This window comes from Spermophilus citellus, assembly GCF_964194105.1.
Source record: "Spermophilus citellus genome assembly, chromosome: 13".
In the NCBI taxonomy this organism is placed as follows: Eukaryota; Metazoa; Chordata; class Mammalia; order Rodentia; family Sciuridae; genus Spermophilus; species Spermophilus citellus.
In genome coordinates this window covers 95,326,827-95,352,602 of record NC_138193.1, presented here as the reverse complement: position 1 = coordinate 95,352,602, position 25,776 = coordinate 95,326,827, and the positions used below count along the sequence as shown (strand labels likewise).

The following is a 25,776-nucleotide window of genomic DNA, read 5'->3' as shown; positions in this document are numbered from 1 at the left end:
ACCGCCCACAGGGCTTCCGCAGAGCTGGCCAAGGTCCTGACGTCCTTCTTAAATCTCAGGAGTGGTATTTTGGAAACAAGTATAGTTCAGTGCGAACGTGCGTTATTTTTTGTCTCTAGATTCTTCATTAGCCTAGCTCCTGAGTGGGGAGAACTAGAACTTGTTCAGATTTGTCGTCTTCATAACTAGTTGAGTGTTTTGATCACAAAGTCCCTTTTGGAAATGCTGCGTAAGGATGACTTCCATGGAAAGCACGGGAATTACAGAACTTCTGGAATGAATTTAGGTACTAACACGCCTTGATCTTTACTAGACTTGCACTTCAGTTTCATCATCTGTAAGAATGATGGGGTTACACTGTTTTTCAAACTGGGATCCTCAGTTCTAGGGGATGTTTGTGGAGTGGGGGATGGGAGGAAGATTATCACTAGATTCTTCTACCTAAAATGTTTTGTTCTTCAAAATACATACTTCTAGAAAGTTATTTTTAACAAACGGATTCATGACTATTTGGAAACCAATAGGGAAGGTGATCTTTTAATCCCCTTCCAGCTCTAACATTCTAAGATTTTGTGAAAGTAGTGTAGAATTCTTCCTAGGGTGGTGGGAATTTCTACAGTATGCCTGGCAGGGAATTCAGCAGGCTGTGCCTTTGCTTATCTCCAGGTAGCTCACATTTCAGGAGGCAGACTTGCAAACTCTCTACCTGCCTACCTCCAGGCCCGGTTTACTCAATTCCTATGATTAAAGCAGGGGAATCCTCTCTCAAACACTGGAGAAACAGAGTAAGGATGCAAGAAAACTCAATGTTACAAACATTTGACTAAAAGTTTCCTATATACAAAAACACCATGGTAGAGTGAGCTTACACTAGCAAATTTAATAGGAGACTAAATATGGTAGTTTGGGAAGTTATATTCTCAAGTCAGACTGTCTGAGTCAAAATCTCAGCACAAGTACTTTGTAGTTACATGTCTTGTTCAGATTGCTTAACCTCAGAAACTAATTTTTAAGTAAAACAGCAATACCAGACTGGGGTTGTAGCTCAGCAGTAGAGCACTTAGCTAGCATGTGTGAAGCACTGGATTTGACCCTCAGCACCACATAATAAAGCCATTAAAAACAAAAACAACAACAAAAACCAAACAACAACAAAACAGCAATACCTACCTTACAGGACAGAAATATGCCAAGTACCCAAAATATGAGTGCTTAACATTTATCTTTTTTCCTCCTTTCTTGGAAACACATGGGAAGAATGGTTTTTTTGTTTTGTGTTTTTTTTTTTTTTTTTTTTTGGTTTTAAACGGAAACTCCTTATAGTGAGGGTGAAATTTCAACTTTTTTTTCCCCAAGCCGTACTGGGGATTGAACCCAGGGCCTTGCACATTGCTTAACTCTTGCTCCACCCCCAGAGCTACACCCCTGAGTCAGGATCTTGAAAGATGAATAGATTAAGTTGGAGACAGAAATGACAGTACTAGAGAAGGCAATAATGTGAACAAAAACACGAAGATAGAAAGGTGCAGGAATGGAGTATAAACTATATATATTGAAAGGATAGGTTAGAAGTTAAGTGGCCTGGAGACAGTATTTATGGGAAAGAAAAAGATCAAGACCTGAAAGCATCATTCTTATTTTCTTTTGGAGGTTGAGATTAGGGCTGACACTCAACAGCAGGAGCAACTATGGCTGGCACCAACCTACAACCTAACTATATGTATCACCAGGTCCACACATTTTCTATTACTGGAAATAGAAAAGGGGCTGCTGAATAGCATCAAGAGGTTGCTCTGTAGAGCAAAGCTTCTCTTAGTGCAAGGCACTTTTCTGTCAGCTCAAAAAGCAAAACTGGTACAACTTGAGTTGGGTTACAATAGGATGGTGCACATTTGGTGCCTCTGCACTGATGTGAGTTATGACTCCTTGGCTGCTAAGGAACCTGGGTTTTCTGTTTTTCTTTTGATTAGGACAGGGACTGAATTACTCACTTGATTGCCTTCTTAAAGGTTTTCTGATATATGATAAATTGACTAAATTAAACAGGAAGAAATTTGTTCCCAGATATATGACCAGTTTGGAGCATCAGAGGTCTTTGTTTCAGGCAGACACTAAGCTCTACTCCCTCCACCAGGCTTCCCCCTCCCCATTCCTTTAGGTCATCTAACTACTTCCCTCCATCTACTTCCCTCCAAACCACAGCCATTATTCCTATGCATCTTAAGTCTATGGTTTTCCTATTTTACCTTGCAGGGATCAATTTGTGCTTAGGAGGCAATATCATAGTCACTACAAGTCTACAGTATCCCACAAGAGGACTCAATATCAAGATAATACATTACTGTACTTATTATGTTCTAAACACTTCCTATACGTAATGTTTAAATAAACGTTTTTAATAAGTCAACAACGTGACCATATCATGAAGGATCAAGAATCATGACGTGTAAAAGAATGGTTGAAATAACTGAAGATATTTAATCTAGAGGAAAAATACTAGGGAAACACATGATAGCTATTGTTAAATACTTAAAAGGGCAATCACAAGAAGAATGTCTAGATTTCCTAATACCCATAAGTAAAATTAATAAGAGGTATACTCTGACTTGATATAAAGGAAGATTTTTAAAACACGACTGTCTAGGAGTGTTCAAGTAGGGTCAAGTGACCAATGATCAGGAATATTTCATAAGCAGGAGCAAGTAAGAGCTAAGCCACTGTTCTACTGGTAGGGTGTTTGTGGTGTTCTCCAGTTAAAGAGGTACTACGAGCAGCTTCAGTCCAATAAATTACTGTCACTCCTCTTGGGCTTGTGTGTTGGTTACTCTAAAGAGGAAGTTTGGGAAGGCAGTAACATTGGATCCTCGAAGACAGACAGAAGCCTTCATGCAGATAAGTCTTTGTGACTCTCCAAACACCCACTCACAAGTGGTCTCAAAAACACCCAGTACCTTTACTTAGCTTTACCCACTTCACAATATGCTCAATATGAGCAATTGGACTCCCAAGCCTATGTTAGGCCTGAGTGTTACTTGTGAGCCATAGTTTTAGGCTTAAAAGCCTTTGTGGGGGGAGAGCCCCCCTGCCCGCAGGGGACTGTGACCATAGAAGTCAGTAGAAGGAGAGGGATCTAAGGAGTCCTGGGGAAGCAGGCCTAAAGGTCCAGTCCTAGTGCCATCACTGTCCAGGAAGGCCCCAGTTCCTATGGCTCTGCGCATGGAGGCCATTTGTTCTTGGCAGATTTCATTCCAAGGGTCCTGTGTGGACTAAGACTAAGGATTGGACAGAAGGCGATGACTGGCTGGAGGGAAGCTGGGCCCTTTAGTTGGGGAGGATGATTGGAACATAGCACTGAAGTGTGCTCGGCTTTCAAGCTGCATACGGTGGCCCAGTGGGGAGGTGAGTCCACGGACAAAATGGATCCGAACCAGCCCTGACTGCCCCCCAGATACCAGCCATCCATAGGAGTCCAAGTTTGGGCTGAAACGTACCTATATGAATAGAAAACAAAAGAGAGAGGCTCACAGGTGATGTTTTAGGGCAACTCTTAGCTCTGTAAGAAAAAAAAAAAGTCACAATCTGAGAAGGCAGGACTATAATGGGGTGAGAGAGGTAGGAATAAGAAGCCAATGAATGAGGTATGTCTACTATATTCCAGAGGAGGTTGCCAAAGCTACTTCTCATTAACCATCTATATTGCCTTTTTATTTCCCATTTCATTGATCATAGACCCAAAGTTGGGGAAGAATGAGTGGAGGGTGGGGAAGATGAGACAAGGTTCTTACCTTATGAATAGCCTCGAGCTGCAACCTATCCAGGCACAGCTGAGAATGCCCTTCTCCTTCCTGCATGCGCAGCATCGGTTCTCTATGGAGCAAATTGTGGAAGGAACCCTGGGGATGGAAGTGGAACAGGAGAGAGAAAGCAAGCAGCTCCTTAATTTTGCATGTTTGTAATGGAACTCCTTAGGATTTCTTATTATACAAGGACTAAAGTTTTCTACCTTTTCTAATACTACACCCTGTTTTCCTGGACTTGACTTACCAAATCTGTGTCTTGAAAGAGCAAATAGTGATGGTTGACAGTTTCAGCATAAGTTCGAGCTGTGGGAGGATTGGGGACCCCAGATAAAGCAGAAGAGTGGTCTTGACCTTCAGGACTGTCCTGATATGGCATCAGATCAGCTTTATATATAGGCTAAAAAGGAGACCATAAGATTAAGTTCTATAATGCTGAAGACAGAGCTGGCAGCAGTGGCACATGCCCATAATCCAGCTACTCAGGAGGCTGAGGCAGGAGGACTACCAAATTTGAGGCTAACCTGATCAACTTGAAGAGACCCTGTTCAAAATCTTAAAAATTTAAAAAAGGGCTGTGAAGTAGTTCAGTGGTAGAGTGCTTATTTAGCATGTGTGAGGGCCTGGGCTCAATTCCCTGTACCAAAAAAAACAAAACCCCCCCAAAATCTGAAGACAGAACAAAAGTAGAGGAAATTGGTTTGAGGCAGGAAAGTCTTAATAATGGAAAAAAGTAGTATGTTTAAATATATGCTCAGCTGCAATAGAATAAAAAAGATTGGGGCTGGGGTTGTGGCTCAGTGGTAGAGCGCTCGCCTAGCATGTGCGAGGCCCTGGGTTCGATCCTCAGCACCACATAAAAATAAATAAACAAAATAAAGATATTGTGTCCAACTACAATTAAATAATAAATATATATATATTTTTTAAAAAAGATTGTACATAATTCTGTGCCAAGACTTTCAGGGACAAATGTCAGGGCTTGGAGACTAAGTACTAATTTGTATTCTACAAGGAATTGGGAGGGCAAGTGGTTAAGATCCAACAGATGGTGTAGCTGTTAGATGTTCATATACGTACAAATCTTCGCTCTGCAGGTCGCTTGACATTTATTGGGTTCGATGCCATATCAGGCAATATAGCTGCAATGAGCTCCCCAGATATATCTCCTGCAGCTATTGTCCCAAGCCAGTCAGATCCTGAAAGACTCTAATAAGAAGAGACAAATTTCATTAACTTACTCATTTCTATGAACTGATAATAAGTCTACAGTCAGAGGACAGAGAGAATGCAGAAACAAAACTGAGTTTACCATAACCCATGTCCCTAATGATACAGTTGCCATATATCTGAATTCTCCTTCTCCCCAAAACCACTGTCACTTCCTGACTACCACTAAGGAATAATAATAATGACTATCCTTCTGTGTAATGAAGACTGCAGAAGACAGGCTCACCCAAACAGTGCCTTTTCGAGGAGCTGTGAAGTAGGCCTTGAAGCCAAGATAACCAGCATCAATATAATGAATTCCACAAAGTCCATAACTGTATGAGAAAGAGAAATAAAATAAAACCTTCCTTTTTTAAGATTAGATTAATATCTTCTCAATTCCTTCCCAAAATCAAACTGCCTCAGCAAACCAGCTCAACGTATCTCTCCCCACAACAATCTGGCATGCCATGCAGCCCAACCCTTAGGGTCTGGCCCCAGAGTTCTTCCTATCTCCATCTTGCCGTACGAGGCATAGCAGTTGTCCTGAGCCACAGTGACACCATTGTAGGGGACCAGCCAGGCTAGCTCTGTACTCAAGAAGCGCTTGATAGAATTGATTGGTTCATAAGGTCGTCGAAGGTCCCAGAATTTGATTTTCCGATCACTTCCCGCGGAGACTAGGAAATGACTGTAAAGATGGGAGAAAATCAAAGCTAAACAAACCTGGAAGAGTTAGCCTGCCACAGTTTTCATCTTCCCCCTCCACAGATCTTCTATTCTATACCTGTTAGCTTTGCACCACTGAAGTGTACGTACAGCTTGGTCATGGGCTAGGAAACACTGGAAGGGGTAGAGCTTTAAGGAGCCATCAGAGAGCCGTATCCGCTGAAGGGGCGAGTTAGTGGGAAGGTTCCAGAAAACCACCATGCCTGAAGTAGGAATAGAATGTGTAGGCATTAAAGGCACTTTCTCACTGCTTTGTTCTAATTTCTTTCTCTGGGGTCCTAGGACCCTGGTCCTCTAACCTCAGATGCAAACTGCAATGGAAGAATGTAAGGATCATGATAAGCTATTCAATACTCCCTCTATGGTTTAAAGACTCAGTCTGACATTTTTGTTACAATTCTCATCAACAAAAAGTAATAGCATAGCCTGGAATCTGCAGTTGAAAGATAGGCTCAATGTTCTTAATAATCTCTACTGCCTATTAAATCAAAGTAAAGAGGGGTTTTTTTTTGTTGTTGTAACTAGACACAATATCTTTATTTTATTTATTTATTTTTTATGTGGTGCTGAGGATCGAACCCAGGGCCTCCCACGTGCTAGGCAAGCACTCTACTGCTGAGCCACAATCCCAGCCCCAAGAGATTTTCTTTAAAAGAAGCATAAATACTTTAGGAAAGGGTTGGTATATTAGAGCTCAGGGGTCAAATACAGCCGGCTGCCTGCCTGTTTTCCCTAACAGTTTTTTTTAATATTTTTATTTTTTAGTTGTAGTAGTTGCACACAATATCTTTATTTATTTATTTATTTTTATGTGGTACTGAGGATTGAACCCAGGGCCTTATATGTGGTAAGCGAGCGCTCTACCGCTGAGTCACAATACTAGCCCCTTCCCTAACAGTTTTACTATAACAGTCCCACCCATTAATATACCCAATGTCTATGGCTGATTCCATGTCATAATTTGCAGAGTTGAGTTTCTATCAATGGTCAGCCTGTTTACAAAGCCTAAAATTATTACGACCTGAGTCTTTACAGAAAATATCTGCCAGCCAGGCATGGTGGTGCATGCCTGTAATCCCAGCAACTTGGGAGGCTGAGGCAGGAGGACAGCAAGTTCAAGGCCAGCCTTAGCAACTTAGCAGCCAAGAGCCTATCTCAAAATAAAAGATAAAGAGCTAGGAATGTAGCTCAGTGGCAGAGTGCCCTGGGTTCAATCCCCAGGAGATATATATATATATATATATATATAAAACATATATATGTATATATACACATATATGCATATATATACGTTTACATATATACATATATGTATATATGAAAATTATCTGCCAACTCTGGTCTAAAACAAGAATAGACAAGGAGACAAAAGCAACAAAATGTGGAGGAAAAGAAAACAAATAGACAAACAGAAACTAATTTGGCAGACCCCAAATAAGCTGACCCTTGACAATGCTGGCAAGAGAGAAGGTACTCAAAAGTATAACTCTGATAAAAATAAAAGATAAAGAAATAAAAATCGTGAAAATAAAAACTGGGAAAAATATTGGTAATTAAAATCAATTTTATATGTAAACTCAGGGGATGTAGCACCCATGAATCTTTCTCAAGAAAAAATTGACAGTGATTTATAGGTAAGTAATAAAAATAATTCAATAATGACAGGGAGACAATCATTAAATCACTTAGGAATTAAGATACAGAATAGCATGAAACAAATTCATTAACAACTTAAGAATACTTTCACAGAAGAAAAACAGAAGATGGAAAGAGGGATAGTAAAGGAAGTTCAGTGCTAATTTTCTTATCTTCCTAGAAGAAAGTATACTGAGGATGTCTGAATAGGAAATTGTTATTTAGAAACAGCTAATAATTCCAACTTAATGTTATTCATCATCTTTTTTCTTCTTTTTTATTTTTATTTTTTTGGTACTGAGGATTGACCCCAGGGTGCTTAACCACTGAGCCACATCCTCAGCCCTTTTTACATTTTACTTTGAGACTTGCTAAACTGCTGAGGCTGGCTTTGAACTCTCCATCTTCCTACCTCAGACCTCCAAGTTGCTGGGATTACAGCTATGTGCCACTGTGCCCAGTATTTTTTTTTTTATTATTTTTAATCTTAAAAATAACTTTGAGGAACTAATGTCTCCTGTGGTGAAGAAAGATTTATTAGGAGTTAGCTAATCTTTCAGCTCAATTTCAGTCTTTTTTTTTTTAATAAACTGTAGTTAAATTTAATACCTTTAAATTTAAAGTAGCTTATATAGTATGAGCTCATTTTTTATAAAATCGTCTTTCTTTTAATCTTTGTATATGCATAAAGAACTGTATGAAATTATGTTCATCTACTCTTAAATTCTATTAAAAAAATGTATCTCTTTTTTTACATTTCTTGAATATTTGTAATTATATATAAAATGCCCAGTTCTGAACCAAAAAGCAAGCATATATGACAAATTTAAAGAGCAATAGCATGCATGTGCGTGCGCACGCACGCGCGCTCTCTCTCTCTCTCTCTCTATATATATATATATATATATATATTTTTTTTTTTTTTACCATTATAATATCCAGCAGCCAGGTGGTGGTGGGGCCTGGTGGGCATCCAGGCCAGGCTAAGGCACTGACCACACTCAGAGGGATCTGAAGCTTGCATAGATCCCACCTGAAGGGTTGCCACACATTGTACCTGAAGGGACAGAAGAGAATGGGATTAGGGTTAGGGGTAAATCAGTGTTTAATTTAGCAGGAGGGGGTACTTTTCAGAAACGGGACACACTGTGGAATTAATAAGATAAGGCTTTAAGAAGATGGAGTTTCAGCTAAGGTAGCAGGTTCCTCACTCACCTTATAGATGGCGGGCTTCATCGCATCTGTGAGGGAAGAAAAGCAGTAGCTGATGCTTTGGATCCACAAGTCTGAGCTTCTACTCAAGCCTTGCTCTGAGATCAGGACCCCACGCTTTGGACAATGACCTTCCCGCATCATTTATTCAGAAATTTCTTTTCCCACCATCAACTTTCTGACCCTACCTCCATCTGCCCCCATCTTCTTTCTTTCTTTCTTTACAGTTGACAGTACCCTTCCTCCTATCAAAACCATAATCCTTCCATTCTGGTCTCATCCTCTCTCACCATTTCCAGAACTTTACTCATTTGGTTATTCTTCCTTTCTTCTGCATTATCCACTTGCTCTCCACCTACTGGGTCATTCCCACATTCCCATGTAAATGCCCTATAGCCTCTTCTATAAATAAATAGACAATACTTTCTTTTACCCTTTAATCACCCCAGCCAGCACTCTCAATTTTTTGTTCCCCTTCATAGTCAAATTTCCTAAAGGAACTGTCTACAATGACTGTCTTCATTTCCTCACTTTATATTTCCTCCTCAACCCACTTCTCTACCAGACCAACAAATATGGGACCTTCTCAGGGCTCAAACCTAGGTGCCTTCTTCTTTAAATACTCAGTACTATTGAAATACAAATAGAAGCTATCTTTCCTTGACCTATTCCTCTGCTTTCTCAGCTTTAACTCTAATTCTTTCCCTCTCCTCACAGTCAAAACCAGGCTGTGCATGTGTATGTGTAGGAAGTGGGTGGTAGTGGTGAGGGCAGGAGGGATGAAGTCAGAGGGGAGATGAGCCCCATCTGTCAGCCTCAGCTTTTAGCAGCTCTTTACACAGCCAATTAGGGGATGAAGCAAAAGGGGAATAGCCTAAGGGTAAAGAAGAATAGCTTAGAGGGGAAGATAGGAGCTAATGTGCTAAAAGACTGCAGTTATGAGCCTGAAAAAGGAAAAGCAAGCTCAAGAACAAACGAGAAATCACAGTGGGGGTTTGGACATGACTAAGACTTTGTGCTAGAGACTGAACCCAGAGGAGTTTCAGGGGAAGTGCCCTATGAAGCTCTGGCCATTGCTACTGCAGCCCCATTCTCCTTGCTGAATTACTTACCTGGGGGTTGCTGAGCCAGCAGGGCCTCAGGATGCGGCAGACTGAATAGCAGCACCTTCCCATCTGAGCAGGCAAGAGCCAAGAGACCCAACCGAGGCAGGAGAGGAGCCTAGAGGGCAAGACCAGATCTGTGCTGAGGCTTGGTGCCTTCAGGCGCCTCTCAGAAAACTTTTGAGGTTCTGGTCCCTGAGATACGACACAGAGTTGCTGGAAAAACACTGTCTACCACACTCCAACCTTCTTTCCTCCGATGCTGAGAACTCCCAGAGTCCCTATTTCCTAGCTTCAAGTCCCATGGCCAACTCATAGTCAACTGGGAAGTACCTTTCGAAGGGTGCCTGGAAGTTCCCATGCTCCACTGGGGCAGAATTTGAGGTCCCAGATACAGCCGTGATCACAAGCAATCCCATAGACAAAGTGGGCCCTGTTGCCAGGACTGGAAAGAGAAAGCACGTGGGGACAGTAGGTAGGAAGGAGGGGCCTAAGGATGCCAGAGCTGTTTGAGCCCAATTCAAGCCCTCCCTCCATCCTTCTCTCTCCCTCATATACCCACCCATGGCAGTGTCCCAGCCCCACCTCACCAGCTTTCTTGCTGCAAAGTCCCAAGGCCCCAGAGCTGCAGCAACCCAGGGCCTGAATGAAGCTGACTCAGTGGGTGTGTCTCGTTCATATCAGGGCTTGAGAAAAGGGCAACATATTGCGAAGCTGCTGACCCCTCTGGCACTGGGCACCAGTCCAGAGCCCAAAGTGGTCCCCCTGTGAAGAAGGACACATCCCAGCGCTCTGGATGTGCTGTGATTGAGCTAAATCTAGAGAAAAGTCAAAGAGACAATGGAGAAAAAAGTTAATAAAAGGTAATGACAACAGAATGGGAGCTCTACCTGGAGTATGACCTGGCTTAAGCAAGGACCTGAAAGTCAAGAAATCTACAGGTAAGCACAGTACTTAGCTATCACTTGTACCTCCCTCCCTTCTTTCCCAAACTCTTTTTTTTTTTTAAAGAGAGAGAGAGAGAGAGATGAGAGAGAAAGAGAGATGAGAATTTTTCAATATTTATTTTGTAATTTTCAGTGGACACAACATCTTTGTTTGTATGTGGTGCTAAGGATCGAACCCGGGCCGCACGCACGCCAGGCGAGCGCGCTACCACTTGAGCCACATCTCCAGCCCTTTCCCAAACTCTTTATAGATCTAGCTCATCTTCAAAGATGAGAGGCTGTTGATTCTGGTTTACTGCAATGTTCTGTCAAGGACTGAATACTTGTGACCTTGTAAGCTGGCTTGACTCTGAGTCTCCTTAGCTTCTCTCAGTCTGGCTGGCAGTACTGAGCACTAGAAATTAGACAAGACTGACCAGCTCCAGCCAGAACCTCTATTCTTGGGACCAAGTAGACCAACTTCAGGGAAAGTGAAGGGCTAATGTGTCATCCCTTTCAAAAATTCATCTTCCCTGTTTCCCAAGAATCAGAAAAAAGGTTGAGCTGCAATCATCACCTGTTTATTCGGTACAGTGTGCCATCCTCAGGAAGCCCTTCACGTTGTACAGAAAATAGCGGAGACTTCTCCTCCTGGGGCAAGTACGGAGCTGCCTCACTGGGGAAAGACAAAGAAAAGAACCTGAATTTGGATGAGTTTCACCCATCCCAGGATTCCCACCATAAACCTAGAATCCTCACTCTTCTGTCTCCAGTCATGTCACTCCTCCTAGGCTTCAGAAATGTCACTTCAACTTACAGTTCAGATAACAAGTGCCACTTCCAGGCTAGAGGAATCCATTCAGCAAACTCCCAGAATGAATGTTTCTGTTCTCGGCTGGTGAGAGAGAGAAGTATCAGTGGAGGAAGAGAGAGATTCTCTAGTAGCAACTCTAACACAACTTTCTTAGGATCAGAAATGATCTGTTGTCTGTACTGTCCAATATGCTAGCTGCTAGGGGCAAGTGGCTACTGGGTCCTTGAAATGTGTCCAGTGCAACTAAGAATTGTAACTTTCCAATTCATTCTGTTTATTTATTTATTTATTTTTTGTGTGTGGTGCTGGGATCTAACCCAGGGCTTCATGCATGCTAAGCAAGGATTCTACCACTGAATTACACTCCTGGCCCCTCATTTCATTTTAATTGAAGAGCTCTAGAGCTCTTGCCTTTGTAGTAGTGCTTTTTGGTAATGAATATCATCACCATGCTCTGCCCATTAATGCTTCTATCTTTTTAGATCATCTTTGCATTCCTGTCACCCCTCCCCCCACAGCCTCTGTCCCCAAGTCTCACAGGTCCTTGGTGAGATGGAGGCACTTCCAAACAGGGGCCATGATGTAATTGGGTAAGCCATTGGGAGCCACTCCCCGGCAGTGTGGCTTCTGCTTCTGAGGATGAAATGGGAGAAAAATTAAAGGGAGAGAATTTTCTAAGCTAGAAAAAGTCCCAGAAGGCAACTTTCTTTCCTAATTTTTGCTTTCCTGGCATTAAATACCCTACAACCACTGCCCTATCAGCATCTTAAAAGATTTGTGTTTCAACCATTAAAGGAACTTCTCCACTTCTGCTCCTACTCCTCTATTAGAACTGCATGTTCTGCTGTCTATTGTCTGTTCATCTTCCTTACCATCTCCAAGGCATTTGGATTCAGAGGACTCCCATATACTTCTTAAAACCTTTGCTCCATGGGATAGTCACCCCCTATTCCCTCCACCTCTCTAATATATTTTTTTAGGCTCTTCCTCCTCTGATGGAACTGGTCATTGAGGGTATTCTCTATATACATACTCTTGGAAACTCATCTCATGTTCCAGGGCTTAGATTCACCTTTATGTCTAATTATAAAGTTTACATCTCAGTACTAACATAAAATTGGCTCAGACCCAAGTTTTCTATAAGTTCTAGATCTATATGATATTGGGGTAAGCCATATTAGCCTGCAGCAAAAGAAAAATCAGTAATCAGTTAACAAAGTTCTTGCCTTTCCACATATACAACTGGATACTCTTGAGGCCACTGAGTTGTACATTTTTCAGTGGTTAAAATGTTAAGTTTTATCTTATGTATATTTTACCACAATTAAAAAACAAACAAAACTCAGCATTGTTGTTGGCTCCTACCAATTTTAGTCCTATTATCCTCTCTAGTTTGATCTCCCTTAAAATTTTATCCAGGCCCTATCCTTCAGCTGCAATATATTTATGGGAAAACCATTATTTCTGACAAGTTTGTATTCACCCTTTAAGACCCACCTCATTATCATTCTTCTATGAAACCTAAACAGTTCATCACCCTCCCACTACATGCCTAAATCATTTTGTTCACTCCTGGTATAGCACGCACTGTCGCACTGTACTGCAAACCTTGTGAGACAGGGCTCTCATTCATGTCTATGCTTCCTAGCAGATAATATTCAGTTAAAAATAAACAATCTTGCTTACTATACCCCTTGCCCTATAATCTTCCTAATAGCTCAAAGGACTTCCTAATAGTCCCTTTTCTTACCTGTCTTGGCCAACATAATTACTATCCTTTTAGGTATCTGGCTAACCCCTTAAAAATCCTATTCTCCCATTCGCTTTCTTGTCCATTCAGGTTACCCCTGAAGTGGATCCTCGTGGGTTGCTTCGGGGTGCCACAGGCTCGGGGTCAGATGAACTCTCGCTTGGAGCCTCACTTTCTTCCCCCTCTTCAGCCTCAACCTGGAGCACAAAGTCTTCATCCTGTGCAGCAGTATTCTCTTCTCCACCTTGACAGATTGCCTGCTGCTGGCTCTTCTTCGGTTTGGTAGGGCTGCTCACTTTGGGGCTCTTAGGACAGGAAACTGAAGCAGGCAGGGCAGAAGAGAGTTCTTCAGCCAGTTCCTGAAGATACAGAAGTGCCCTGTGGGATAGGGCAGAGTCAAAGCCATTCTTGTAAACACTTAACTGAGAACCCAGAAATCCAGACCTGGTTGATTCTTTTTTTTTTTTTTTTTTAAAGAGAGAGTGAGAGAGGAGAGAGAGAGAGAGAGAGAGAGAGAGAGAGAGAGAGAAGAGAATTTTTTTTAATATTTATTTTTTTAGTTTTCGGCGGACACAACATCTTTGTTGGTATGTGGTGCTGAGGATCGAACACGGACCGCACGCACACCAGGTGAGCGCGCTACCGTTTGAGCCACATCCCCAGCCCCTGGTTGATTCTTATCTCACTGGATCCTCCCAGTAACACTATGAGGCTGCTATTAATTTCCCTTTCCATGTTGACAGATGAAGAAACAGTAACTCAGGAAAATTAAGTGACTTGGCAGAAAAAAGTCAGATAACAAATGTAGAATCTTAACTCAGATCTTCCAAGCCCAAATCCAGTGCACTTTTCATCTACTACAGTCAAAGAACATTTAGGGCAAGGGGAAAGAAAGGAAGGGCACATAAATAATGAAATAAGCTGGATGGTAAACAGCAATGAAGAACTGGGTGAAGTCTGTGAAAAAAAATGTGATGGAGTACAAGGTACAGAAAGAAGCCTCTTGAATTAAAAAAAAAAAAAAGAAAGAAAGAAAGAAAGAAATCAGAAAAAAAAAAGTTGCTGTGCTGAGAGCTAAAGGATTGCCCTTGGGCTGGGGTTGTGGCTCAGTGGTAGAGCGCTCGCCTAGCACATGCGAGGCCCTGGGTTCGATCCTCAGCATAAATAAATAAAATAAAGGTAGTGTGTCCAACTACAGCTAAAAAATAAATTAAAAAAAAAAAAAAGGATTGTTCCCATATCCCCAGAGTGTAGGTACCACCCCTGCTTACCTGATACCTACTCATAGTCTTCCCATCTCTCCAACATCTGTCCCATTCCCATCCCTTCAATCACTACCCCCCTCCACCAAGCTGTTCTTCACAATCCTTACACTTGGGCAGCCCTTCGGCGGGGTCGTTCCCCAGAAGGGGTCTCAAAGTCCTCAGGAGGCCTCTTTGAAGGTGGAGACTCTGGCTGATCTAGGCCTTTTGACAACTTCAGCAGTAGCAGGTCTCCTTTGGACTTCTGACTTCTTTTCTTAGGCATGGGGGCAGATAGAGGGTTGGATTGATCTAAGAGACCAGGAACCAGAGGGGCTGATGGAAGTTTACGCTGTTGGGGCCTTTTGGGGCCTTTTCGTGTCCTACTACCTCTCTTCCGGGCAGGCTTTGAGGCCCTAGGCTTTGAGACCTTTGACATCTCTGAAGAAAGATCTGTAGAGAAGAATATGGGTTTGTGAGATGAGACCAGAACTCAAACCTCTTTGGAATAGATTATACTGCACTCAGATTTGTAAAATCCTGTGAGCTCAAGCTGTTTTCTTTCATCTTAAGCTAAGTATAGGGAGATGAAAAGATGAAAGGAAAAGGTACACACCTTGCTGTTCCAGTCTGGAGAGGCTCTCTGGCTCTGGAGGAAGACTCCTCTCATCAGGAGAATCCTCAAATCCAGGCAAAGAGGGAGGTAATGACATCTCTATGGAAGCCTCCACACTGGTTGTTTCTGAGGCCTTGACATCAAGCTGGTTTAGCACTTCTCGTCCAGGAGAGTCTACCACAGTCATGCTTCCCACGGGGCCGGCCTCCCCCAAGGCAACACAGCCGACCCCATAGGTATCCATCAGCACCCCCCAAAATGGCTGCACCTACATACAGAGACACACCAATGAGCAAAACGCAAAAACTGTTTGTATAGTCTCAGATTTTTCTCTTTTCCTGCCCTTTATTCCCTTATCCCACAACCAGAAACCCAAGCTCCCTGATCATTCATTCATTCAACAATAATTACTAATCATCTTCTATGGCAGACACTGGTTATATGACAAGACAGACAAGGTCCCTGACCTCATGGAACTTTCATTCTGGTGAAGCAAACAATAAACAGTCTACCATTTATCAAATGCTTACTATGTGCCATACATAAGAGCTTTATATACGTTATTTAATTTAAAGCTCATACATTTTTTTGTAAGAACACTGCAGTGAATGCACAATTAATTAACCCCTCACCTTGAAAGCCAATAAAATGAAATATACATGCCCCACCAACCTCATGCCCAAATAGCAAGAAAATAATGATTATGCATCTAGGGAAGGGTAACAACTTTCTATAACAGACTACCAAGAATAGCTGCCACTCCAGGCACAGAGATACATACCTATAGTCCCAGCTACTTGGGAGGTTGAGACAGGAGGATCACTTCAGCCCTGGAGTTCAGGGCTGGCCTGGGCAACAGAGCAAGACCTGTGTTTCATAAAACAAAACAAACAAAAAGTGAAAAGGATAGCAGCCAGACACTATAAAACTTGGACCAAACTGAAGGATGATGCCTAGAGCTAACATCCATTTCTGTGAATACTAGTGAAGGTACAAATTCATTTGAGAATAAATAACAGTTCTCTGGAGTCTGGTTATCAATCTTTCACTTGAAATGGAGAAGGGGGCTAGATTAGGAAACAATTAAGGAACATCCTATTACATTAAAAGACCATTTCCACATCAAAGAATGAACTAAAACTAAATTTTCATAAATATTTTCTTTGAGCCCAGAAAATCAGATGTGCAACCATGGCCCAAAGTAGGCTAATAGAGGGAGGTAATGACACTGACCACCAAACCAAAAACGTGAGCAACACAGAACTTTGCAGAGGTCCAGTTTTTTGGCAAGAATAACTTGCTTGCCTGTGACAAAAGGAGACATATAGTTTAGCTACATATGGACCTATGGATAGTCCTAAATGATGTACCTAAATGATGAAGAATTCATCACCAGTGGAAAGTACAATATACAAAATAAAGTTCCTATTTGTCTCCTTTGAATAAGATAGTTTAAACAGATTGTAAACTGTAACAATAGCTAACCCTCTAACTCAGCTGGTGAGAATACAAGGTAACATCATGTTCCAAAGATACTTTATAACAGTGTCAAGATACATACATACAGTGAGAATCAACTCATGTTGTAAACAGAAGCCCTGACAGAACTAACCCATTCAAAATAATTAGCAAAAAGGATCCAACTGAGACCTATGCACAGATCCTACATTAAGAATTAAAACAAAGAAACACACACACACACAAAAAACACAAATAAAGGTGAAAAGTACTCTTTTGAAGAACTGCTCAGGCAAACAAAACAATTTCCAACAAAAACTTCCATACTTTGAAAAAAAAAAAAAAACCCATAAGACTATGGAATCCAAGAAAAGAAATCAAAGAAGAGATAAAAAAAAAAAAAAAAACGGAAATGTAAAAAGTAACCTGGCAACCAGGCGTCGTGGTGCAGGCCTGTAATCCCAGTGGCTCGAGAGGCTGAGGCAGGAGGATCATGAGTTCAAAGCCAGCCTCAGCAACGATGAGGTGCTAAGCAACTCAATGAGACCCTGTCTCCAAATAAAATACAAAATAGGGCTGAGGATGTGGCTCAGTGCTCAAGTGTCCCTGAGTTCAATCCCCGATTCACCCCACCCCAAAAAGTGTTTCATTTGTAGAACTAAAAACAGAGTATAGTGGGCTGGGGATGTGGCTCAAGCAGTAGCACGATCGCCTGGCATGCGTGTGGCCCGGGTTCGATCCTCAGCACCACATACAAACAAAGATGTTGTGTCCGCCGAAAACTAAAAATAAATAAATAAATATTAAAATTCTCTCTAAAAATAAAAATAAAAAATAAATACAGACTATAGCATACAAATACACATTTTTAAAATAAATAAATTATATACATATAAACTTTAAAATATAGATAGATATATCTTGGTTGTACTAGGGTTTGAACTCAGGGGTTCTCTATCACTGAGCTACATCCCTGCCCTTTTGTATTTTTGTTTTATTCGGAGACAAGATCTCATTAAGTGCTGAGGCAGAATCAGACTTGTGATCCTCCTGCCTCAGCTTCCCAAGTTGCTGGGATGAGGGTATCTGGCTCATAGTGTAATATATTGCTTCCAAAATACTTTGCCACAGAAAGCTCAATTCGTGTGTGTGTGTGTGTGTGTGTGTGTGTGTGTGTGTTTGCTGGGATTTGAATCCAGGGCCTTGTGCAGCAAGGTAAGCACTCTACCAACTGAGCTATATCCCCAACCCAGGAACCTCAAATTTTTTTTTAAGATCACACAATAAAACACTGAAGACCATGCAAAAAAAGAACAGAAGGGGAGGGGGGGCATGTTGGCAGGAAGAAGAAACAAAGATGACAGAAGCAAAATTTTTAAAAAACACATGCATCATGATAATAAATATGTATCAGTAAGTTCATCCATTGAAGAATAAAGATTCAAATTGATTTAAAAAGCCTAATAACTATATGCTTTACATGACACATCCCAAACAAAAGAAGTCAAAAAGGTGAAAGTAAAATGATAAAATTAAAATATAAAAATAAATAAATAAAATAAAACATATAAGGCAACTGGGCATGGTGGTGCACACCTGTAATCCCAGAGACTCAGGAGGCTGAGCAAGATCACAAGTTTGAGGCCAGTCTCAGTAACTTAGGGAGACCCTGTCTCAAATAAAAATCAAAAGGTCTAGGAATATAGCTCAGTGATAAAGTGCCTTGGTTTAACCCCCAGTACCAAAATAAAATACAATAAAAAATATGTGTGAGCCAGGTGCAGTGGCGCACACCTGTAATCCTAGCAGCTTGGGAGGCTGAGGCAGGAGGATCATGAGTTTAAAGCCAGCCTCAGCAAAAGTAAGGTGCTAAGCAGCTCAGTGAGACCCTGTTAATTAAATAAAATACAGAACAGGGCTAGGGATGTGGCTCAGTGGTTGAGTGCCCCTGAGTTTAATCCCTGGTATCTACCACACACACACACACACACACACACACACACAAATCTGTGTATGTATGTATATATATAAGTGTGTTTACATATACATTATGCAGGGCAAATGTAAGCATAGAGAAAACAGGAGTTTTGACGGTTAAATTCAATGGAAAAATATTAAATGGAAGAGAAAGTGGAATACTTTATAATGAACATAAATTCAAATCATATAAAAAGATAAAAATGTTACAAACATTAAATAATGTAACATTCAAATATATAAATCAAAATCTTCAGAAACACACTAACAGCTTCTTTTAATTATTGAACAATCAAGTAGATAAGGACAGATAAAGATGAATAAAATAACCATTGACCTTTATATTGCTAAGGTTCAATTGCAAAGAACAGAATTCTTAGGCTGGGGCTGTAGCTCAGTGGTAGAGCGCTTGCCTAGCATGTGTGAGGTACTGGGTTTGATCCTCAGCACCACATAAAAATAAACAAATAAAACAAAAATATTCTGTCCATCTACAATTACAAAAAATAAAGATAAAAAATAAAAAAAGAACAGAATTCTCTCTAATCTTTTCAAGCAGAAAAGGATTCAGTATAATCTATCAGTGTCTTCTCAATACCTCTCCCAGTGCCACTTCTATACCAACAGTCTATTAAGTGGCTCACCTACAGCCGCAGCAGCAACACCTACCCTAGATTTATTGAGTCAGAAACTCTGGATGGGGCCAGCACTTTGAGTTTTAACAAGTGCTTTAGGGGATTCTGATGCATGTGCATTTCCAAATCCCTTGCATAAGTGACCACTGGGACAGATGGGGAAAAACACTAAGGAACAGAAATGCTTGTCAAATTGGAAAGTTGTTTTTACAGCTTTGGGTTAAAAAAACCAGACAGCCTTCCCTATGCCATGATGGGGAGCCACCTGCTGAACCAAAGCACTTGCTACAGCTGATGGTACCACAGACAAGCTGGCTCTACAATAACGAGAAAGTGACTAAATGAAGAAGCCACTTCTGTCTCACCCAGAACCAAGCACTGCCACAATCTGCACCAGCAAAATGCATGCCTCCTTAGCCTGCCTCTCCCCCCTCTAAACTCAGGTCCAAATCCAAGCTCTCCAAGGACACATTTGTTTTGCAAATGATGAATCATATTCAGAATCTTGAATGCAAAAAAACTATAGGGGCTGGGGATGTGGCTCAAGCGGTAGCGCGCTCGCCTGGCATGCGTGCGGCCCGGGTTCGATCCTCAGCACCACATACCAACAAAGATGTTGTGTCCGCCGAGAACTAAAAAATAAATATTAAAAATTCTTTCTCTCTCTCTCTCTCTCTCTCTCTCTCTCTCTCCTCTCTCACTCTCTCTAAAAAAAAATGTTAAAAAAAAAAAAAAAAACAAAAAACTATAGGAAATACATTTCTAGGTTTCCAGGCTCTCAAGTGGAAGTTGTTCATTCTCTCTGATCCCATTTACTTCAAGGTAGAAAGCAGGATCGGTGTCTTCTCAATTCCTCTCCCAGTGCCACTTCTATACCAACAGTCTTCCCTCTCCTTTGAAACTCAAAACATTCAGCTCAACCACTGTTACTCCACTATCATACCCTGAACTTCATCAGTACTCCATATCTCTTAACCTTCAGAATCATCAAGATATCCCACTGGTGTGTGTGGGGTGGTCACAATCTCCCATCATTATACTAGACTACTATTACAATACCTATTCTTCAACTCTATCAAGACACTATCCCTTATCTCTCCAGTTTCTCCCTAGGTCTGCCAGATCCAATCTAGCTTAAATCCCTTCATTTCAATCAGATTCTTATTGATATTAAGAATTTTGTTTCTTTTTGTCTTTTTATCCCATAGAATTAGAAAAATTTAAGCCCTGGATGAGCCAAATCATCCTTTTTTCTCCATTTGTACACCTCAGGCATTGGGTATTGGCAACCCCACTATTTCTCATCAATTTCCGTATGTACTCTCCTCAATTCTGATTCCCTGGTTTTCTGCAGATGATGTTGCTTCTGATTTCTGAACAAACATCAGATGGAAAATACTTCCATGTCCTAAGTAATCTAATACTTCCTACACCTGATGTGCTCATCCTATTTGTGTTCTAGCCCTATTTCTCCACCCCCAAAGGAAACTTGAGTTAGTTTATCCTCTTCCTTTCCACTGGTTCCTTCTAAACAGTGTTTAGGGATGTTTATGACTCTCAACTTACCACACACAAAAAGCTATCTTCAAAACATATTCCTCCCAACTAATATCCCTCACCTCCCTCTCTCAAACTTTTTTTTTTTGGGGGGGGGGGGCAGGGAGTACAAGGGATGGAACTCAGGGGCACTCAACTACTGAGCCACATCCCCAGTCCTATTTTGTATTTTATTTAGAGATAGGGTTTCACTAAGTTGCTTAGCACCTCACTGTTGCTGAGGCTGGCTTTGAACTTGTGATCCTCCTGTCTCAGCCTCCCAAGCTGCTGGAATTACAGGCATGCGCCACCATGCCCAGCTTCAGCCAAACCTTTTTTTTTTTTTTAAACATATTTTTTAGTTGTTAATTGACTTTTATTTTATTTGCTTATTTATATGTGGTGCTGGGAATTGAACGCAGTGCCTCACACCTACAAGGCAAGCACTCTACCACTGAGCTACAACTCCAGCCCCTAGCCAAACTTTTTAAGTTGACTGTCCTTGGTACTTTAATTTCCCTGCTTTATCCTAAGTAGGCTATTGCCCCTAGCTCATCACTAAAGCAAAAATTGTCAATAATTATTGTATCATTCATCCAGTGAACACTTCTTAGCCTCTTTAACTTGACCTCAGCAGCACTGACTACTTAACATTTCTTTCTTGAAACAGTTTCCTTCCCTCTTCTTTTTCTCCTCCCCCAGCCCTTCTTTTCTTTCCTTTTCCAGTCTTGCTGAGTTGCCAAGCTGACCACCTGGCAGCCAACTCCTAGGCTCAAACAATCCTCCTGCCTCAGTCTCCTGAGTATATGAGGTTACTGGCATGTACCACAATGCCAGGCCACCAGTCTCTTTTTCTTTGAAACAATTCAAGTACAGCTACCTTCCAGATTTTTACACATTTTCCTCAATCTTTTAAAGTTGCTTCATTCACACCTGTTTGGAAGCTTTTTTGTTTGTTTGCCAACTCACGTCTTTTGTTTTTCCAAAATATTCAATTAGGCTGATTTCTTTTTTAGAATTGTTTTTTTTAAAACATTTATTTTTTTAGAAGTAATTGAAAAAAAAAAGAAGTAATTGAACACAATACCTTTATTTTATTTATTTTTATGTGGTGCTGAGGATCCAACCCAGGGCCTCCAACGTGCTAGAGTACTCTACTGCTAAGCCACAAACCCAGTCCCTAGAATTGGTTTTTTATAAAACGTAATTGATACAAAATACTTATAAATTATATGTGTAAAATATAAAGAATAGCAACAAAGCAAACACCTATGTATCTACCATGTTTCAACTTAGTTTTAATAGAAACAATAACTTTTTCATACTAAAATTTCTTTAAAAGCCTGGTGTGATAGTGGCAGAGGCCTGTAACTGAGAGGCTGAGGCAGGAGGATGGCAAGTTCAAAGCCAGCCTCAGCAAGAGCAAGGCTAAGAAACTCAGTGAGACCCTGTCTCTAGATAAAATACAAAATAGGGCTGGGATGTGGCTCAGTAGTTGAGTTCCCTTGAATTCAATATCCCAGTACCAAAAAAAAAAAAAAAAAAATTAAAAGTCAAATATATTCAACATTTTTTTTTAAGAGAGAGTGAGAGAGGAGAGAGAGAGAGAGAGAGAGAGAGAGAGAGAGAGAGATCATTTGACATTTTAAATAAAACCAATACAATGACTCTTGATAAGCATATAATTACGGGCAGCAAAGTAAGTAGGCAGTCAGGAGAAAAGTCCACAAGCTTCAGCGTGCCTTAGGCATCTGTCTCTAAACTTTAGAGAGGAAATGGAATGAGAGTTACCAAAGGAAACTAGTTAAATGAAGGGCAGTTTTTTTTTAATATTTATTTTTTAGATATAGGTGGACACAATATCTCTATTTTATTTTTATGTGGTGCTGAGGATCGAACCCAGTGCCTCACGCATGCTAGGCGAACGCTCTACCTCTGAGCCACAACCCCAGCCCCTGAAGGACAGTTTTTAAAAAATAACAAAATAAGCCAGGCATGGTGGTACATGCCTATAAAATCCGACTGGCTCAGGAGGCTGAGGCAGGAGGATTTTAGGTTCAAAGCCAGTCTCAGCAACTTAGCGAGGCACTTAACAACTCAGCAAGACCCAGTCTCTAAATATAAAAAATGGCTGAGGTTGTGGCTCAGTGGTTGAGCACCCCTGGCTTTAATCCTCATTAAAAACAAAAACAAACAAAAAAAACACCTATTTATACCTTAAAGATTTTCCATATGAATACATACACACTGATCTTTTTTTTTGGTTTTTGGTACTGGAGCTTGGGATTGAACTCAGGGGCACTCAACCACTGAGCCATATCCCCAGCTCTTTTTTTTTTTTTTTTGTAATTTAGATATTAAAATATTAATTTAGGGCTGGATTTGTGGCTCAGTAGTGGAGCGCTTGCCTAGTAAGTATGAGGCACTGGATTTGATCCTCAGCACCACATAAAAATAAAACAAAAAATAAATAAAGGCATGCTGTCCATCTACAAATACCAAAAACAGAAAAAGAAAAATTATTTTTTTTTTAAAAAAGCTAACATTTGAAAAAAAAAGGAGAACCCACTTATATCCCACTACCAACTGTATATCACACCCTTGCCAATCCCCCCCCCCCCAGTACTGGGGATTGTACCAGCCCACTTACCACCTAGCTACATCTCCAGCCCACTTTATTTCTGATACAGGGTCTTGCTAAGTTGCCAAGGCTGTCCCTGAACTTGTGATTCTAATGCCTTGGTCTCCCCAGTTGCTGGGATTACAGGCATGAGCCACCATGATTAGCTTTGCCAATCTTCTTAGTGTTTGACAATCTGATAAGTTAAAGAATTCTTCCTTCTTGTAATTATTTGCATTGTTCTGATAATAACTGAGGTTAGCAACTGGTTATTTTTGGTTTTGGAACTGAAAATTAAACCCAGGATTTTGCACATGCTAGGCAAGTACTCTAGCTACCAATAAACAATGCCCTTTTTATTTTATTTCATTTTGAGACAGAGTCTCACTAAGTTGCCCAGGCTGGCCTTGAACTTTCAATCCTCCTGCCTCCACATTCTGAGTAGCTGGGATTATAGTCATGTGCAACTATATCTAGTTAGCAACTTATTTTTACATGTTGGACATCTATATCTTTTATGAATCATCTATACATATAAATTTGCATATATTCCTATAGGGTTGTCTTTTCCTTATTTATCTGTGAGGTGTTATTTATGTTGCGAATGTGTTCCTCCTGTATAATTTTTACTTTTAACTCTGTTTACATTACTTGCTTAACTGGTTTTCAGATTTTGTGTGTTAAACTCCTCAATCATCTCTTTTATAATTTTTTAAAATATTTTTATTTTGGGGGGTGTAAATGGACACAACACAATGCCTTTATTTTTATGGGGTGCTGAGGATCGAACCTGGGTCCCACCTGTGCTAGGGGAGCACTCTACCAACGAGCCACAATCCCAACCCGATCTCTTTTATGATTTCTTTTTGTGTCTTTAAAAGGCATTTCCTACCTCACTGATATATTTTCTTCTAATTATTTGTCTAGTTTTGGATGTTACATGTGTCTTCTTAGTCCATCCAGAATTTTCATATAAAGGTGATAGGAGTATGAAACATTTATACTTTAAAGTTTCACAACAAAAAAGAGTTTTGCCAATCTCATTCACTACTGTATCTGCAACTTGGTGGGGTAAATGCAATAATTGACCCTTAACCTCTGTCAATTGAATGACTGACTCCTCAACATTCTTCAGTTCTCATGAAGGCAGCAGTAGTGTGTAGTGTATTTTCCATTTATTATTTTACAATACAAATTTTGGACACACGGTAAAGGAAGAGATGTTTAGTCAATTCATAGTACAGTTTTTGCATCCCAACCTGTCTGGTTTTCTTGCTGCTCCAGGCTGCCAAGCTGACCTTCCTTCCCCCCAGAGGAAAAAATAATTAGATAATACTGTACCTCAAGTATGGAAATTAAAACATACTAGTTTAATACACTGTTTCCCAAAGTATTCTTATGGTGCAACTGGTGGCATGCAAGATGATTTTAATGGTATGCAAATTAACATTTTTTTAACTTGCATAGAAAACTGTAGCCCACGATTTCAGTACGTATTTAAAGTTTAAAAATAAACCAATTTAAATAAAACTATTATGAAAACAACAGTACAGCTGTCAAGGATGTCAAAAACAGTGATGTTGGCAAAGGAATGACTTCAATTTGAGTAAAAATACGCTGGGGCCAAGAGGCTTGGTCATATTTTACACTCCTCCAACAAAGTGAATTACTTATGGTGGGCTAAAGTCACCACCTGTGTTCCCCCCAGCAGATTGCCAACTTGCCACAAGATAAAAGAACTAGATAGGGAAACATAACTGGCCCTTGGCTGCGCCAATGGGGTTACAGCGCGCGGGGCACAACCCCCGGGGTTAGAAGAGCCTCCTCGATCAAGAGGCTGAGATACCGCAGGAAGAAGCGACTGATTGCAGCCACCATAGAGGCCGCCTACCATCCCGAGCCCTGGCCGTAGCAGTAGCTTTCGCCACCTGCCTGTGCGGGAGGAGAACCCTGATTTCCCTAAGACTTGAGGACTACTGTAGGTCCGCTAGTCCAATGGACGCGATGTAAGAAAGCAGAGGCTGGGACACAGGCTGCAGCGTTACGCACAAAGCGTGAGGAAAGGGCAAGACCCGGGGCTTGCAGAGATGGGGATGCTCGATGGCCACAGTGGGCAAGGAGGTAGGTACGATGGCTTTCTGTAAGAACGCAGAGACCGGAGGGCGCGCTGCCGTGCGCAGGGGGAGAGTAGAGTCAGGACTTCGTCCTTAATACCCTAGTGCTACCGCAAAAGAAGGGGAGGAGTAATCGCTGGGTCCCCCACACACCCCGCTGCGGTACACTCACCCCGCCAAAGTCCTTCCGGAAGTCCAAGTTCGAAGATGGCGCCGCCTGTCTGGTCGCGGTTTTATGACGAATCTCTTAGCGGCTCTCCCTCGCTACTACCCCCACCCCCCGCCCAGGCTCAAGGTAAACACGCGCGCTCAGCCAGGAGTTGGTGCCGGGCTAGGCTTTTCCTTAGACTTTGAGTTCCATAATGCAGCGCGCTGGTCGCCGAGTCCTCGGCGTGGGCGGGACT

At 41.2% G+C, this 25,776-nt stretch overlaps 1 protein-coding gene across 2 annotated transcripts; it reads right to left on the bottom strand.

The window, feature by feature from the left end:
• Positions 1 to 202: 202 nt before the first annotated feature.
• On the bottom strand, positions 203 to 25,776 carry GTF3C2 (general transcription factor IIIC subunit 2). Of its 2 annotated transcripts, none has more exons than XM_081264510.1 (20): positions 25,545 to 25,776; positions 15,814 to 15,899; positions 15,033 to 15,300; positions 14,548 to 14,869; positions 13,271 to 13,553; positions 11,964 to 12,058; positions 11,429 to 11,506; positions 11,189 to 11,287; positions 10,276 to 10,503; positions 10,019 to 10,130; positions 9,695 to 9,803; positions 8,586 to 8,611; positions 8,298 to 8,427; positions 5,794 to 5,938; positions 5,536 to 5,697; positions 5,254 to 5,341; positions 4,878 to 5,006; positions 4,045 to 4,197; positions 3,786 to 3,893; positions 203 to 335 (listed from the first exon to the last, which is right to left on the bottom strand). In XM_081264510.1, exons 3-20 carry the CDS (start codon positions 15,274 to 15,276, stop codon positions 261 to 263), a joined length of 2,586 nt encoding a protein of 861 aa, XP_081120636.1. In that variant the 5' UTR covers positions 15,277 to 15,300; positions 15,814 to 15,899; positions 25,545 to 25,776; the 3' UTR covers positions 203 to 260. The 2 variants fall into 2 exon arrangements, with proteins under 2 accessions (XP_081120636.1, XP_081120635.1); XM_081264509.1 differs by lacking the exon at positions 203 to 335 and adding an exon at positions 2,454 to 3,491 and having other exon boundaries at positions 25,545 to 25,775.

What these genes read in the sequence shown, in the direction of transcription:
- GTF3C2 (XM_081264509.1), bottom strand. Translation starts at nt 15,276, where the DNA reads ATGGATACCTATGGGGTCGGCTGTGTTGCCTTGGGGGAGGCCGGCCCC. An exon ending in TTCCAGGCACCCTTCGAAAG is followed by an intron (nt 9,804 to 10,018) that starts GTACTTCCCAGT and finishes CTTGCCCTCTAG; the next exon opens with GCTCCTCTCCTGCCTCGGTT. An exon ending in CTCGAAAAGGCACTGTTTGG is followed by an intron (nt 5,007 to 5,253) that starts GTGAGCCTGTCT and finishes TCTTCTTATTAG; the next exon opens with AGTCTTTCAGGATCTGACTG.